Consider the following 18,098-nt stretch of genomic DNA (forward strand, 5'->3'; position numbering starts at 1 on the left):
AGGCCACAGAGCCTGCCTCTCTCCTCTCCCTAGATGGCTGCCAGAATGATTTTAAAACAGGACCAACGCTGAGCACAGACCTTTTCATTCCTCGACGAAACTCATAGAGTTTTTGCCCATCAGGTACGGAGAACACTCGGATGACGGTGCCCTGGAAGAGAAAGCGGGTGGACTTTCCCAACCACAAATGCTTCACACAGAAATGTCCCTTTTCAGGGCAGTTTGCTTTACTGGCTTTGAGCACCTGTCTCTGAGGAGGAAGCACAAATCATTGGGCACAAGAGCATTTTGTGCCAAATAAGAATTCTTGGAACACATGTTAAATACTGTCTTTTCCTTCCTATCCTTGTCCAAATCTCTTTCAGTGTATACATGGTTGTGTGTGTGTGTGTGTGTGTGTGTGGTCACAAACTGTTCTGATTTTCTAGACTACTCTATTTCTGCTTATCAAAATATATCTGCTTTGCATGGCATTTGGAATATAACTTGGTCACTTTCTCTATTTATTCTGTCAACGGAGTCCAATCTCTCTCCCTATCTGTGGACAACAGGCACATGTAACATCCATCCTTATTTGGGGACAACAGGCACATGCATTTCTCAATAAGACCACACGTTTTTATGCAAAGTGTCTTGCATCTTGCATAATGTCACCATTTGATATGACAAATTCACTGACAGACCACAACAGGCAGGCCACAGATAGTTTCACTCAGACACCAATACTGAGCAGGCCTAGAGACCAGTCAGTCCTCACATGGCCATCACCGTGTTCCGGCAGCAATCTGGGCACTTCAGCAGGCATCCTGCAAACCCCGACAGGAGGAGAAGCCAGAGCACACTCACTTTCTCAGACGCACTTGCTAGTTTGGAGCCCGAGGAGTTGAAGGTGATGGCGGCCAGTGTCCCCTCGTGGGCAGCGATGGTGCACACTGTTTTCTGTTGGTGTGGGGGAGAAGTGGAGACCGCTGCTGGAGAAGAGGAAAGAAGAATTCCCTGCTCCTTGCTCTCTGCCTTGTCTGCCTGCTCTCCAGGGGCCACTTGCATGCAAGCCGAAAGCCCCTTTCTACCGGGCTTTGCTAGTCGTATTCTTGCCTCCAACTCCTCTCTGCGTTTTGGGTCACTGGTGAATTTCATCAGGGCCACGGACAACCCAGCAGTGGCTATACTACTAAAGAAAAAGTTTACCCCGCCCCCCCAACCCTAGCAAACTAATAGCCTATGCGGGGCTGGCTCTCGTGAACCTCGCCTTCCATGACCGAGTGCTGACAGGTTCAATCTAGCACAGGTGCAGGGTACAGGGAGCTTGAGGGTGTGACAGCCACATTATGATGCCCAGAAGACAGCATTCTATGGCAATCCACCCTTTCTTCCAGGCCTTATGTCCTTCCTGTCCTATCTTCTGTGACATTCCCTGAGCTGTGTGTGTGTGTGTGTGTGTGTGTGTGTGTGTATGTGTGTGTGTTCTTATGTCTGTTCCTTTCCCTTCCTTAGGAAAGGTGGATGACCAGCCATGTGCCTGATACAGAGCCCGGCTGTTAGGGGATCTTTGTGCTTTCTTCTCCAGGGGTTTCCCAGAGTGCTCCTGCCCTTGCTGGGTGAAGCTCTAGGAAGCTGCAGGGAGTGGAGGGCGGGGAACACAGGACTGTCTCATTGATCCCACCTTGGGCAGGTGTTGGGCCTTGTTCCGGCACCTGCCTCACAGTGATGTTGACTGATACTATGAGCCTCAACACAAATATCATTTGTTTACCTCATCCAACTGCTGTGACCAGAGAACTCCACACAGCTCACCCCACTGCAACGGGGACTCCTTATCTAAGTCTATTCAGCAGCTGGCCAGGGCGGGGCGGTTTGTGCACCAGGGATCAAGGTGAACTTACCAGGGAGTTTCCATCATAGAGAACAATCTCTCCTGTAGTCTGGCTTCCAGGATATGCCAGGTAGGAGTTGGAATGGTTGATAGAGAGGGCACATAGACCTGGCAAAGAACAGAGGATGCGGGAAAGGAGCTTGGCTATAAAGGGTGCCTGAAAACCATGTGTCTAGAGCGCCACCTGCTGGCGAGGGGAGGAACATCTTTGAGTATTTTTGTAGCTTATTCTAATCTCAGGTTTCTTAAATTGTATGTTGTCACCCACACAGGGAATCATGTAACTGAACAATAGGGGGTCACAAAAAGTTGGCAACAATAGAAAGTTTCTGAATGCACAACAGGTAAAGATTAATTCGAAGGGACTCTGAGGTGACTGCAGCCTTGGTTCTGAACACACCACATGCACACACTTTACCATGCATGCTATCACACCACACAGCACCAACACACACAGACTTTGAGCACCCTGGCTCAGTACCGTATGCCATGAACGGCAGGATTCTCACCATACACAGACTTTCCCGCTTTTACAGAAAAGTAACAGTTAACAGGAAACAGAAACGTTTAATATCTTTCTACATTCATCATAATGTTAGCATCATTAGTATATCTTGACACTGTCTTGTGTTAGAATTGTTGATTTTAGAAACTGCTGTCTGGGATGCTGATTTGAATTTCTTTTAAAAATGGCTAAATGAACTTTGGTTTGGGATTTGGACAAAACTTATGAAATGGTCCTAACATACTCCGCCAGTTTGTATTACACATTTATATGAAGTAGTGTTTTTGGCACTAACAATTATAAAATAAAATTATTGATGAATTCTGAAAAACATTTAAGATGATCTATATCCTGTAATATCACATGTTCAGCCGAGATTTAATAACTCATGTAAAAAGAAATAAGCCCATCCATGTCAGTAGTGTGAAAATTTTATTTTCAATAAATGTTAAGATTATACCCAAGAATGATTTTTTTCTTTTTTTCTTTTCTTTTCTTTTCTTTCTTTCCTTTCTTTCTTTCCTTTCTTTCTTTCTTTCTTTCTTTCTTTCTTTCTTTCTTTCTTTCTTTCTTTCTTTTTTTGAGCTGAGGATCAAACCCAGGGCCTTGTGCTTGCTAGGCAAGCACTCTACCACTGAAGGCAAGCACTCTACCACTGAGCTAAATCCCCAACCCCCAAGAATGATTTTAAAACAAATGTACAGTATATTATCTGTAAATGTTCAATATGCATACATAATTTATATACATATGCTTGAGGTCATATAAAAATTTCTTGGGCCAGCCAGGCTATGGTGTGCACTCCTTTAATCCCAACACTCAGGAGGCAGAGGCAGGTGGATCTCTGTGAGTTCAAGGCCAACCTGGTCTACAGAGTGAGTTCCAGGACAACCAGGGCTACACAGAGAAACCCTGTCTTTAAAAAAAAAAAAAGAAAGAAAGAAAGAAAGAATAAGAAAAAGAAAAAGAAAAACTTCTTGAGGCCAAAACGGGTTGCTAATGGGAAAGTTTAAGAAACCCTGTTCTGGTCACAGGATTTGAGTCAAGGAAATTTGCAGTAGACTTCCCAACTTAACCCTGGCAGTGACCCCTTCACTCCTAAGCAATCAGAACTCAGAATATTCGTCTCCACGCTTTTCTCCCCAAGGCATTGAAGCAGCATTTGATTCCCTTCCAATCCCATTACCCTCAGAACTCCGTGAGCGTGCACTCAGAACTGAAACATGACTTCCCAGTGGGAGAGGCCAGTGTGCTTTAGCTTCGGCTGAGAGTGACTACAATTAGCCAGGAACTTCAAGATGGACCACAGGAAAGGCAAATGACCTCTTGTCTCAGTACAGAGACTCAGCTCTGACCGGGAGAGCAGCGCCTCCTGGGGCAGAGGTCTGCATCTTGGTTGAGACAGTGAGCTTGGCCTTAGACAGAGACTTTTGCATTGGGTCATATTGGATGTAAAGTGAGAAGGTATTTTTATTATAGGGCAGTTCTGGGGAGGGGTTGTCCCTGAGCATGTAACCAGAGGCTCTTCACAATAACTGAGATGAATAGTCATATGAGGCAGGGACTCTAGAGACAAGGATCTTCAAGATGATATGATTATATATCAGCACAGTTAGTGGGTTCTTATAAGAAACATTTGTAAAACTTCAGACCAGGCTAAAAGACTCCTTACCTATCCTGTAGGGGAGGAGATGAGAGAGTGAAAAAAAAAATCTAACATGACTTCAAACCAGGTCCTGCTTCCTGCTCTGGCCTCCCCGAGTGTGCAGCCATGCTTCTGCCCTTATCTCTCCCCACACAGAACTCCAGGGGGCTGGCTGGGCACCCTCAACTGCAGCTGCTGGCCCAGATGTGAGCCCTCACAGACGTGAGACCTACCTATACAAGGTCACTTGGGGTCCTTGGCATCATAAAGGCTAACGCACACTTCCACCTCTTCTCTGTGAGCCCTAAGCCCTCATATCTGGAATCCAAATGTCATTTCAAAGGCAGCTGGGAAGACAGAGGTGCTCTGGCCCTGAAAAATGGAAGAGGGAGGGGAGACTGCCTGGGCTCAAGTTGGAGCCAGTACAGTGGTGGGAGAGACCGAGATCCAAAGTGTAGAAGAACTTGAGGACCCAACCAAAGACCATACCAATAAGGGGATGTCTATGAGGGCTTCTGAGTATATGGGCTTGAAAAAGGCAGTGTTAAATCATAATGAGGGGGGCTGGACAGAATGTTTGCTTTATAAGCATAAGGTCCTTGATCCAGAGCGAAGATACATGTAAAACAAACAAACAAATAAACAATAAAAAACAAAACAAAAACCCCTAGTACCAGCTCTGTGGAGTACAGGAGGATCACTGGGCTTTCTGGCCACCAGCCTACCTCCAGTTTCAGTGAAAGACCCTATCTCAAGGGAGTAAGGCAGAGAGTGACAGAACAGGACACCTGATGCTGTCTTCTGACCTCCACAGCCACCATTACCCTCCCCCCTCTGTCTCTGTCTCTGTCTCTCTCTCACACACACACACACAATGAGTAGTCACTTCATAATTACTAGGATAGCTACAATTTAAAAGGCAGCTAGGGACAGAGAGATGGCTTGGCAGTTAAGGTCACTGGCTGCTCTCCTAGAGGACCCAAGTTTGATTTAGAGTACCTACATGTTTGCATTGTCTCTAACTCCAGGTCCAGGGGAATCTGGTACCTCCTTCTGGCCTTCACTGGCACCAGGCACATATGGTGCGCACATACATACATATATACAGGCAAAACATCCATATACATAAAAACATTTTTTAGAGGAAGCTAACAAATACTAATGAAGAGATGGAAAAATTGGAAGGAGGTATACAAGGATATGAATTGGGGCAGTGTATTGGAGAGCAGCCTGGGAGAGCCTCAGAAGTTAAACACAATTATCACATGACCTGGAAACTCTACTGTCATGCATACACCAGAAAGAAATAAAATCAACATCCACACAAAAACTTTCATATGAATAATTACATCAATAATATCTATTATAATAAAAAACTGGAAATAGAGGAGAAGGGTGAGTTAGGGTTAGCTTAGCCAAAACTAAGGATGTATGGAGACCCACAGCTTTGTGAACTAATTTAAAACATTTTTAAAGGAGGAGTTTGAATACAGCTGCCCTGCAGGGTGGATGATGCTTCCCCCAGAAGACATGCCATTAGAAAAGAATCTCAGTGTCGGGCATGGGACATCTCCCTATGAGTAATGGATTAGGGGCCCCGAGGCCCTCCACCCCAGCAACACAGACTCTTAGTTGCCCACCGTAACTAGATGGTGAGATCCTGTTACTGATGACACAAGACATATTGGTTGCAGGATGCAGAGAAAGCAAGTTGGAACTGACCTGGAAACTTCCTCCTAGCTTTTATAGTGCCTCTGGAGGAGAAAAGTCACCAGCAGTCTTACCCAGTGGGAACCTCTACATGCTATAATACCAACCCACCAGACAAGATGTGCCTATCAATGCAAAAGTGGCACAAAGGTTATGGGGACAGCCAACAGCTCTAGACTGAATCTAAGGCCTACTCTATCAGAGGGAATTTATGCCTGGTACAAATACCCATAGCTCAGGAGGTCACAGGCCCTGGAGGGAACATTCTACTGAAGTCTTGCTGAATGGACATGTTGTCAACCCACTTTCTAAATACTTATGTTTGTACACATAAATTAGTTCTGCCTTCAACCTTAGCTGTAAAAGCATCTCTGCAGTTATCATCAGACAAGGCAGATGCATAACCGGTCAAAGTGCTGGGAACAAGCAGCTACTGAATACTCAGCCCAAACTGGGGCATCTGTAAGAACAGTCCCCTACCCTAAGGCTCAGAGGAAGTCGCAGAAGGGGGACAGAAAGAACGGAAGAGCCGGAGGACAGGGAGGAGTGCTGTAAAATGCTGTCTACTGAACATGACATGACCATTGCACTCATGAACACAAGATCAAGCCAGCAGCCTGGGTCAGCATTCCCATAGGCAGCAATCACGGGCTCAGTAGGTTCCAAAAAAAAGAAAGAAAGAAAGAAAGAAAGAAAGATAGATAGATAGAAAGGACAGGAAGCCAGGATTAGGAGATGAAATTGCCAAAGAACAATAATAATAAAGATTCTAGCCAGGCAGTGGTGGCGCACGCCTTTAATCCCAGCACTCAGGAGGCAGAGCCAGGAGGATCTCTGTGTGTTCGGGGCCAGCCTGGTCTACAGAGTGAGATCCAGGACAGGCTCCAAAACTACACAGAGAAACCCTGTCTCAAAAAAAAAAAAAAAAAGTTCTATTTTTTTAAAAGTGGAAACAACCCATGTGAACCAATTGGTGGATGGATAGAGAAGATATGCCATGTCCTTCTAACAGGATATTATTTGGCAATAGACAGGAATGAAATATGGTACATGCGGCAATACAGATGAGCAGTGAGAGCACTAAGTGGTAGAAGCCAGTCCAGAAGACCACATGAATGGTCAGCACAGGTAAATTGATAGTGACAGAAAGTAGATCAGGGGTTACCTAGGGGAATATGAGCGGACAGCTAAGAGGCATAGGATGTCTTTGAGGGGAGGGTGTTGAGAATGTTGTAAAATTAAATGTAGGGCTGGTGAGATGGCTCCATGGGTAAGGGGCTTGCTGCCAAGCCTGACAGCCTGAGTTAGATCCCTGGACCCACATGGCAGAAGAGAAGTGTCTCGTGAAAGCTGCCCTCTGACTTCCACATGTACGTATACATAAATGTAATATATACACACGAATAAACATAATAAAACATTTATTAATAAAACTGTGACAATGCCTACACCCTTCTGTGAACACACTAAAGTCTATGAAATTACGTTCTCTATTTACTTTTAATTTTTATATGTGTGTGGGGGTGGGGTGGGGGAGGTGTGTTATGAGCACATGCGTCCGCACAGGTACCTGAGGCAGCCAACAGAGGGCACTGGAGTCCCTGGAGCTGGAGTTAGGAACAGTTTTTAAGTCTTCAGAAGTGGGGTTGGGAACTAAACTCGGTCCTTTGGAAGAACAGCAAGTGCTCTTAACTGATGAGTCATCTCTCCAGCCACAAACTGTGCACTTTAAATGAGTGGATTCTACAATATGTGGATCATATATCAAAGCAGCTTTTGGGGGGAGTGGCAGAAATCATTTTTATCAGCGTGTGTTAATTACACAGTGATTATGACCATCTCATGCAAACATGTAACGTTCTAACTATCCCCACCTCGCTATTGCCCTCTTTACCCTCCCCCTTCTATTTACCCTCCCCCTTCTACTTACCCTCCCCCCTTTCTATTTACCCTCCCCCCTTTTCTATTTACCCTCCTTACCCTCTGCGCCTCTCTTTTTTCCTGTCTCCTTCTCAAGGAAATACAGAATTTCAGGAGCCTTTGTGTGACAGGGACAGGCGCCTGCCCTGTACCCCTCGGCTGTGTTAGGCCTGTTTCCCATCTGACATGAAGGGGCTCCCATGATGGCATTGTTCTCTAAGGGACAGGCATTCATTTGCCTACTCCCCTCCTTTCAACCTACAGAGAGCATCCTGTGGCTGGGCAAGCCAGGAGGCCTGAAGCAGAACCTTGGGCAAGCACTGGCGGTTGTCTTTCGGAATTTTAGGTCAAGATATAACTATCCCAGGGAGGAGGAAAGGCTTGAACACTTCAGGCTACCTTTGAACTCTCTCTCACACCCAGTGTAGAAGTAGATGACACTGGATTCTAACAGTAGGGGACAAAGGATTCCAGCAAGGACAGGTGGCCCGTGACAAGCACCCCTTATTACAGCAGCCGTGTTTCCTCTGCCAGCTCACGTGACTCCAGAGAGGGATCTTGAGCAGACCTGTGCAGACTTAGGAGGCGCCCCAGCCATGCTCACTGGAGTCCCTTCCATCCCCCGTCTAAGTCTCAGAGCTACCCCACATCCCACATCCCAGGGACGAGCTCTCTGACTTGAAGGCACCAAGGAGGAAGAGGGAAGACCCGCTCCAGGCGTAGCCACGCCCGCCCCAGAGCTTTTGTCTCTGCCATTGGTGCCACACAATGTCATTTTTTAGGAACAAAGTGGACCCTTTCTTTGATATTATTTTCTGTATAAAAGTGCAGGGTGGCAAAGCCCAGAAAATACAGAGAAAAGAGAAAGGAAGGAAAAAAAGGTGGCCAATTTTGAAACTTGGGGTTTTCTCTCCTTCCAGCATTTAAACATGTCTTTAAGCCGTTTTTCTATGTAGGCATGGTGTTTTAGAGTTTTTACATTTATTTATTGGGGGGTGGGGAGAGGAGTATGGGGGAGACACGACTGTGCCATGCTATGCATGTGGAGGTCAGACAACAGATAACATGTGGGAAATCAGTTCTCTTTCTAGTATGTGGGGTCCCAGGGATCCAGCTCATGTCCCCCCCCAGGCTTAGCAGTAAGTGGCTTCACCCCCTGAGCACCCCACTGGCTCAGGCATGGGGTTTTAATGTAGCTTCTGGCCTTTTTTATAATTGATGCACATGTTCATAAACAGCTGCTATTTCATCGAGATTTTTTGCCTACAATTCTCCCACATCTGGAAAGCTGAGCCTGTTATTAACTCAAGAAGCAACAACACTGCGTGGCTGGAATTGTAAGAAAGCCCTTCGATCCTCCTCCCAACTTTAGGCAGCTCACTGGAACTGGCTTATCAAACACGGTTGATTAATGCCTCGAGGGACATTTTTCCAGGGCTAGAGGATGCAGCTCAGTGGTACGGGGTGTGTGTAGCACGTACAAGCCTCTGGGTTCCAGTCTTAGCACCATTTACTCAAGACGCTTTCCAATTTCCAGCAAAAAAAAAAAAACAGTTAAGAAATCCACTGAGTGTGGTGTGGTATGGTGGTGCACACCTGTCAGCCCAGCACTTGGGAGGCTGAGGCAGGAGGATTGCAAGTTTGAATCTAGCTTGGGTGAACAAGACCTTATCTCAAAAGAAAAGAAGAAAAGGAAAAGCAAAGAGAGAGAACTGGCCCATGTACTGTAAGTACTTTTGCTACCCTGATGGTGGGGATTGCTCACTATTCCCATCTGCAGAAAGGCGGTGTGTTGGGCAATGACCCTGGGCTCTCCTATGAACACACTAACGTGTTATCCAGAACATTCCCTCTGTCTGTCAGAGGTGGTCAGCTGCGGCCCTCCACCCCATCCAGCTGTTCTATGATTGGGAAGGCTTTCGTGGAGATTTCCACCCTTCACTGCTCAGGGCACAGACTGCTGGCTGGCGGGAAATTTAACTCTCAGCTCAGGCTGGCCAACTCTTTAAAGGAAACAGTCTGTAATCTTTGACACAGACAGAGAAGGAAGGACATTTAAGTCACCTTAGAGCCAACTGACCCCCAGCCACTAAACTTGGGTGGCAAGGCCAGTTGACAAGGCATTCTGTCTTCCTAGAGTTCCAGGGAAGGAGGCAGTGTTTCCATAGAAAACAAAACAAGACAAAGCTCATATGAGGAAGCTCTGGGCATCTGAGGAGTCATGTTCTTCACAGGACAGAGTGACACACTGATGTGCTGACCTGGGGGCTGCCCTCAGGATGAAGGGGGACTAGAGAGAGAGGCTGGCTGTTCACACAAACACAGAGTGGCCCTGGCTTCTTCACACATTTTGTCACCCCCTCCACTCCGTGCTGCTCCCAAGCCAGAATCCATCACCCCAGCTTACTGCCAGGAAAAGGCAGTTCACAGGAAGCAGCGATGGGAACTGTGAATTTGGGACTGGAGACTATTTGGGGCTACTGCTCTAAGAGGACATTGGACAGGCATCTAAATGGATGTGCTGTGATTAACTTGTCTTTTAGATGAATTCATCAACATATCCCTGAATCCTGCTGTAATGTTTATCTGAGACCAAGAAAATGTTTTTCATGTTTTTCTGCAGGGGAGCAGGGGACAAGGAGCAGGGTCTCAACTATGTAGCTCTTACCTATCCTGGAATTCACTATGTAGCTCAGACTGGCCTCCAACTCATGGGTAATCCTGCTTCAGGCTCCTGAAAGCTGGATTATGGGTATGTGTCACAACGCCTGACTCTAACTTTTCTTGAGATAAAAGTGATTGATTTAGTTTTGGCAGGGGTGGGATGCACATTTTTAATCCCAGCATTCAGGAGACAGAGGTGGGAAGAGTGAGGGTTTGAGGATAGCCTGGGCTATAAGGTAAGACTCTATCTCAAAAAACAGAAGAAAAGAGACTATTCCCTTTCATCAAAGGCACAAATAGCCTCCTGCTTTTAATTTATTTTTCTCTTTGCTTTGCCCCCACTGCAAAAATTAGGCAACCAATGAGTTTTCTTGGCTGCAGAGAAACAAATACAGTCATACATTGTAAGCCACTGTTATAGCCAAGGATAGACCATACACACACTAGTATTCACCATACAGCCCGAGTTTACTCTGCCACGCCATCTAGGTTTGCACAAGGATACTGTGAGGTTTGCCAATGAGGAAAGCACCTAATGACACAGTTCTTAGAGCTCCCCCTATCATTACATGCGTGCATATTGGATTAAGATGAAGAGTAAGAAGGGAGTCATTTCCTTTTTCCTCCACGCTAAAGCTGCTCCAACACACAGCCCCAGTGGCCAAGTAAGAGACGAGTGTGAGGCAGGAAATGGGCTAACTATACCCCAAATGCACTCTTTTGGGTGTACTTTTCTATGTACTGGTCATCTCTTCCCAAATCCAGCAAAGTAGAGCTCAGGCTCTCTCCTCTGGGACCTCTGCTCAGATTCCAGCATTTCATATGCCCATCATAAAAGCACGTCTTCTCTTGCATTGTCCACAGCCCACAGTGAGGGCATTTCACTCCCACCACAGGCTGCTAGGGTCTCTGCCTTCCACTGATCCAGAAAAGCTGGGCTCACAGTTCCTGGTAAGCAGAGGGTTGGTCTGTGTTGGGAATCTCTGCTGGGGGCCCACTGCTCCCATTCCAGACCCCGCCCCTCAGAAAGCCCACCAAGGGTCAGCTCTTCCCCCGGAGATGCACAGGACCAGTCTACAGAGTATTTAAGACACTATCTCCAAACCTGCTTTCTCTTCTGCTTCCTTCCCCCAAGAGTCACCTGGGAATTGCTTTGCTCAGATTAAACCTGGTCTTATTAATTTGGTGTGATCCGATTTATTGTACTGGTGGAGAAACGAATATCTGGGTGCAGAAACCTTTTGGTCTGTCCCTGCTGGGGCCTACTGCCGCTGGGCACACAGAAATGTAACGATAAATGCTCTCCTAGACTGGCTCAACCCTTATTCCTAAAACGGTAAACTTACCACTATGAATCCCTTCCTGGTCGTGGCCCCCTAGACTCAAGTGTCTGAATGTTTGGCCCATAGGGAGTGGCACTACTAGGCGGTGTGGCCTTGTTGGAGTAGGTGTGGCCTTGTTGGAGGAAGTGCATCATGGTAGAGGCGGGCTTTGAGAAGGTCTCATATACGCTAAAGCCATATCCAGTGTGACAGTTCACTTTCTGTTGCCTGTGGATCAAGGTGTAGAGCTCTCAGCTCCTTTTCCAGAACCATGACACCCTGTACACAGCCATGATTATTATCTCCATGATGATAATGGACTGAATCTCTGAACTGTAAGCCAGCCTCAAGGAAACGTTTTCCTTTATAAGAATCTTCACAAGCAATAGAAACCCTAACTAGGACACTGGTGAAATGTGCTTCAAAGCCATTAGCTCTTGGAGCTTTATGGTTTTCTTCTTCGGTGTCAGGGATGGACACATGGTCTTGGGCAGCTAGCCAAGCACTCTACCACCACCATTCTCGGCCTCCCTCAGAACTTCATAAAGGCCTCAGCATCTTTTTCAAAAATTATTTTTACTTATTTATTTTTATGTCATGAGTATTTTTTTTAAGATTTATTTATTTATTATACATACAGTGTTCTGTCTGCATGTGTCCTTGCAGGCCAGAAGAGGGCACCAGATCTCATTAAAGATGGTTGTGAGCCACCATGTGGTTGCTGGGAATTGAACTCAGGACCTCTGGAAGAACAGTAGGTGCTCTTAACCACTGAGCCATCTCTCCAGCCCTGTCTTGAGTATTTTGTCTGCATATATGTATACTACACGTATGTCTGGTGCCCCTGGAAATCAGAAGAAGGCATTGGATACTCTGGAACTGGAGTTATATGGAGGGTTATGTGTGACCATGTGGGTGCTGGGAATTGAACATGGGTCCTCAGGAAGGGCAGTAAGTTCTAACCACTGAGCAATCTCTCCAGCCCCAGTCTCTGCATCTTAGAGGGGACAGGAGTAGTTTGGTGCTAGTGAATGTTCCAACAAGCATGTGTGAGATCCTGGGTGTTAATCCCCAGGACTACACGGCATGCACACATAGCCCTGATATCAACAGCAAAGGACATTTAAATCATCGAGAAGAGAGGAAACCAGTCAAGGGGAGGATTTAGCAGCTAGCCCTGGCCTGGGCACTTTCATAAGCTTTATCCAGTTTAGTGCTCAACTAGGCTGTGAGATGGCCCGCTCATTATCCTTAAGGCAAACAAGGAAGCCTGGGCTCAAAAAGCCCCACCCAGTTGTGTGGGGCAACACAGATTCTGAAATTGCATTGAAAGTCATGGAATTGGGAAACTTACAGTAAAATGAAGTGGTCATCTAGTGACACTAAGTTAGAACACAGATTCTTAAAAACTAAATATATTTTTTTCACTCAAATATTTCTAGATTTAAAAATTTCATACTTATGAATATTTTGCCTGCATGTATGTATGTGCACCATGTATGTGTGTATGTCTGTATGTGCACCTATGTATTTGTATGTACCTAGTACCTGTAGATCTCAGAAGAGGGTATCTACGCCCTGGAACTGGAGTCACAGATAGTTGTGAACCTCCATGTGGGTGCTGGGCAACAAGCGCTCTAACTGCTGAGCCATCTCTCCAGCCCCATGACTCATAAGTATTAGCCTGGATTGTTAGATACACAGATTGCCCTGGGGGATGACTCTCCACACCATGATGAAGAGATTCATGCTCCCTCACTTTCAGCTCAATGAGTTCAGAAGATGCCCATCATCTGCGACTTCATCCTAACACATCCAAACTCTTCCAATCTTGAACACCAGAAATTTAACATACGATGGTAAATTCTGGGAATGTAACCACATTCAATATTCTAGAATATTACCCACATTGAGAAATGTATTTTTAAAAATCACATAAGAAAACTTTGTAGTTCAGATGGTCTGGACTAACTAACCGTGCAGACATACCAAGTTAAAACTTGCTTCTAATTATCACACCTACTCTGTAATGAACAGTCACAAAAATGCATTAGGGGTAAACACCTTTCAACATCGGATGCATGAAATCTCCCACGCATCTATCTGACATGCCCTGGCCCATTTGCTTATGTGGGTCCCTGAAGAAGGATGCTTCCCTTGGGCTACCAGGCAGTCTGCACAGCCTTCCCACAGGGACCACAGGTTTTCATAATTCAAATCTATCATTCAAACGCATCTTCAACTCAAACACCATTAAGACCCCCAAAGCATACCCTGGGCTCAGGTTTTCCAGGCGATGTGAAAACATAGCTTAGGAAGGAAGCACCTTCACTTTGGGGAGGGGAGGGGCTCGGTACTTTTGCTGGCACTCACCTGTTGGGTTTGAAGGGATGTCCAGGAGGGTCTTCAATAGCTTCATATCTTTAATGTTGTGGATATAGATGGATTCTTCCAGGCAGACCAGCAGCCTCTGTAATCAGACAGAACATCAGCCTCCCCCACAGAGCCTTCGAAAAGGGACCCACCAAGTCCTTGCTGGTCTTACCTGTGATTTCTAACTTGATTCCATTCCTAAAGGGGGAGGAATGCTAATGAAGCCTTTTGAAGGTCATGTTTATGAACATAAACAGACACAGCATTGCCCACTTGGGTAGATGCTTAAAACACAAGACCCTAAATTTTACTTTATGTAGAGATTTCTCCCTCCCTCCCTCCCTCCCTCCCTCCCCCTTCTTCCTGTCTCACTCTTTCCTCCCCCCTTTCCCTCCCCATCCCTAGAACAAGATGGTTCAGGGAACCTCTTTTGTTCTGTCCCCACATTCCATGCTGGTGACTGAGTTCTCCTTTTATACAAATGCAGGCTTCTCTAGACTTTCTGCATGGCTAAACCTTAGATTCTATCCCTTTCTCTGTGTTTTCTGACATAGGGTTTCACTAAGTTGCCGAGGCTGGCCCCGGAATCACTCTATAGCCCAGGCATGTTTTGAACTCATGGTCCTACTGCCTCAGATGCCCAAGTAGCTGGGGTGACAGGGCTGAGACACCTTGCCCCACCCCAACCTCACCTTCAGGCACTCTTCTCTCTTTTAATTAGAGCACACTGGCCACAGTGCTAAAACTGTGTATGGGAAGGAAAGAAAATTCTGGCAAGATCTCCAAGTTGGGATTAGTGAGATGGCTCAGTGGGAAAATGGACTTGTCAAGTTTGAGGACTCTCATTTAATCCCTGGATCTCACATAAAGATGGAAGGAGAGAATCAACTGCACACACGAAGTTGTCCTCTGACCTTCACATGTTCTCTGTGGCACATGCACAACCCCACCCCCATTATACACAAACCCACACGCATAAATGAACTTTAAAGCTTAAAAGGGGGTGTTGGGGAGACCGCTCAACAGTTCGGAGCACTTGCTGCTCTTGCAGAGGACCCGGGTTCAGTTCCCAGCACTCATGTGGCACACAATCATTTGTAACTCCAGTTCTAGGGGATCTTACGCCCTCTTCTGTCTACCTTGGTCACTGCATGAATGTGGTGCACTACACAAATGTGGGTAGAACACTCATACACAGAATAACTTTATTTTATGTGCACTGGTGTGAAGGTGTCAGATTCCTTGAAACTGGAGTTACAGACAGTTGTGAACTGCCATGTGTGAGCTGGGAATTGAACCTGGGTCCTCTGGAAGAGTAGCCAGTGCTATCAACCACTGAGCCATCTCTCTAGCCCCTCAGAAAAGATTTTTAAAAACTTACCAGTCAGGCAGTGGTGGTGCAGTAGGATGTGTGTGTGTGTGTGTGTGTGTGTGTGTGTGTGTGTGTGTGTGTGTGTGTGTGTGAGAGAGAGAGAGAGAGAGAGAGAGAGAGAGAGAGAGAGAGAGAGAGAGAAAGTAGGCAGAGCTAGGCAGATCTCGGTGAGTTCGAGGCCAGCCTGGTCTACAGAACAAGATCCAGGACAGGCACCAAAACTACACTGAGAAACTCTGTCTCGAAAAAACAAAAACAAATAAACAACAAACAAAAACTTACCAAAAGATACTTTAAAAAAGTTTCAAAATATTGCCATTTCTCTGTGAAGTGATCACCTGATCACTTTGCCTCTGCCAGCCACACCAGGGTTTGTTTTTATCTTTTTCTGTTTGTTTCTGTTCTGAGTTTCTAATCGTCTCTGGTATCCCCTTCCAGCCCTGCACCCATTCTCAGGAGAGAGAGGCCCTTGACAGTTCCTCCTGAAGGAACATCATCTTTAGGCTCATCTGACCTGGCCAGCATCATTACAGTGTGGTCAGCTCTGTGGACCACTCATCTGGACTCCACTGGGTCATCACCATGCTAGCCAGAGACAAGAATGAAAAGAGAGGGAAAACAGGAAACGCAGGGAGGGTATGAGGAAGTACTTGTCCTGAGTCACACAGAGCTGGCTTCCTGAACAAGCACAGCTCCAGCCACACCTGCCTTCAGCTCACCACTGCGATTCATCTTGTAGCCCAGGCCAACCACAAACTCCCTATGTAACCCAGGCTGACCACAAGCTCCCTAGGTAGCCCAGGCTGACCACAAGCTCCCTAGGTAGCCCAGGCTGACCACAAGCTCCCTAGGTAGTCCAGGCTGACCTCAAACCTCCTATGTAGCCCAGACTGACTTTGAATTTCTTCTGGTTTTCCCATCCCCACTTCCCAAGTGCTGGGGTTGTAGGAATGCCTCACCAATTTTGGTTTTATGTGGTGCTGGGAATTGAACCTGGGGCTTCGAGCATGCTAGGCAAACACTCTGCCAACGAAACTACATCCTCAGCCTGTTTTGACTTTCATCTTATGTTTCATGGGTAGTTAATCCTTTTCATCAGTTAAAGAATTAGACATCTGCCTTAAGCATCTGCCTCAATCAACTTGCAGTGGGCTAACAGGGAGCAGAGGGTTAAATGACTATGAAAGCTTCTGTAGCTAACAACATCTAGTGTATGGCTGTCATCTAAGAAAACACATGTCTGCATTAACCACACGGGAATGACATTAATTGAAAATGGAACACATCAGGATCTCTAAGCCCCTTTGCTTTCTGCATTTAGGGGGATTTTGTGAACGGGGTATATGTGTGTGAGGGTGAACATGCAGAACCAAAGAAGGAAGTCAGGTGTCCTTCCCACCACTCTCTGCTTTGTTCTTTTGAGGCAGGGTCTCTCACTGCATCTGGAGCTGGAATTTACTATCGAGGCTAGAGGTGAGCAGACCTCAACTTCCCATAGCACTAGAGATACAGGTGTGTGTGTGTGTGTGTGTGTGTGTGTGTGTGTGTGTGTGTGTGTTTTAGCTTTTTACATGGTTGACTGGGAGTTCAACTCAGGTCCTCCTGCTAAGTACAGCAAGCATGCCTACCTGATGAGCCACCTCCCAGGCCTTGTTTTTCTATTTATTTACTTATTTATTTTGTGAATGGGCATATTTGTTTTTTTGAGACAGGGTCTCATTATAGCCCAGGCTTCCCTGTAATTTGCTATACAGCAGAGAATGGCTTTGAATTTCTTGTCTTCCTCTACCTCACCAGCGCTGGATTATAGGTATGCATCATCATACCTGGTTTTATGTGGTGAACTCAGGGCTTTGTGCATGGTAGACAAGCACTCACTATACCAGCTGGGCTTCATTCCTGGCCTTGAAAACAAGCTTCTGTTTTGAGGCAGAGTCCTATTCTGTATAGCCCAGGCTATCCTTTGATGTGCCATTCTCCTGCCTTGTCCTCCTAAGCGCTAGGATTACAGGAGTGCACTAATAGGCCCTATTTGAGAACATGGATTTTTGTTTCTTTGTAACGTCTTACATAAGTCTGTTTTTAAAAAGGAGTCATATGTCTGAAGAATTGACAAATGCAGGGTGATTGCTGTAGGGCAAAACATGTCCACCCTGAGCCCTTTACTGTTCCCCTGGGCAGGCAGCTCTGTGGGTATTGCAAGACTTCCTTTCAGCAGATGAATTGCCTAAACCAAAAATTAAGTACAAAGCCTGGCAACTTTAAGAAAAAAAGCCAGAACCCCTTCCAGAGCTGCATCAAGTCATCTTGGAAGACATCCTGTAATCCTAGTGCTTAGGACGACAAGGCAGGAGAATGGCACATCAAAGGATAGCCTGGGCAACTTTAAGAAAAAAAAGCTAGAACCCCTTCCAGAGCTGCATCAAGTCATCTTGGAAGACAAAAAGGCTAAAGGTGCGGTCATTAGCTCTGGCTTGCTGCTAGCTCCGGCCCTAACTGTAGAGTGGTGCTGCCTACAACTGTGTTCTCCAGAAGATGGGGAACGAGAACCTGAAGTCAATGAGTGCTCTGTGGAGTGGAGGCTGGTGCCTACAGTCTGACAGACTCAGACACTTAAGTAGTTCTTTCTTGCCTCGTTTGCGAATGAGACTACCTAAGAAATCATACCAGCAAATTCCATGAGTATTACTTAAGAGCTCTGGTTGGGATAACAT

At 46.1% G+C, this 18,098-nt stretch overlaps 1 protein-coding gene across 1 annotated transcript in view; it reads right to left on the reverse strand.

The window, feature by feature from the left end:
* The window catches only part of Wipi1 (WD repeat domain, phosphoinositide interacting 1), a 37,762-nt gene that overhangs the window by 10,507 nt on the left and 9,157 nt on the right, over positions 1-18,098 (reverse strand). The window contains exons 4-7 of the mRNA XM_036196979.1: positions 14,013-14,109; positions 1,884-1,981; positions 847-939; positions 81-151 (exon numbers count right to left, since the gene is read on the reverse strand). Of these exons, the coding sequence (XP_036052872.1) occupies positions 81-151; positions 847-939; positions 1,884-1,981; positions 14,013-14,109 (359 nt within the window). The remainder of the gene's footprint in view (positions 1-80; positions 152-846; positions 940-1,883; positions 1,982-14,012; positions 14,110-18,098) is intronic.

This window comes from Onychomys torridus, chromosome 8, assembly GCF_903995425.1.
Source record: "Onychomys torridus chromosome 8, mOncTor1.1, whole genome shotgun sequence".
NCBI lineage: Eukaryota > Metazoa > Chordata > Mammalia > Rodentia > Cricetidae > Onychomys > Onychomys torridus.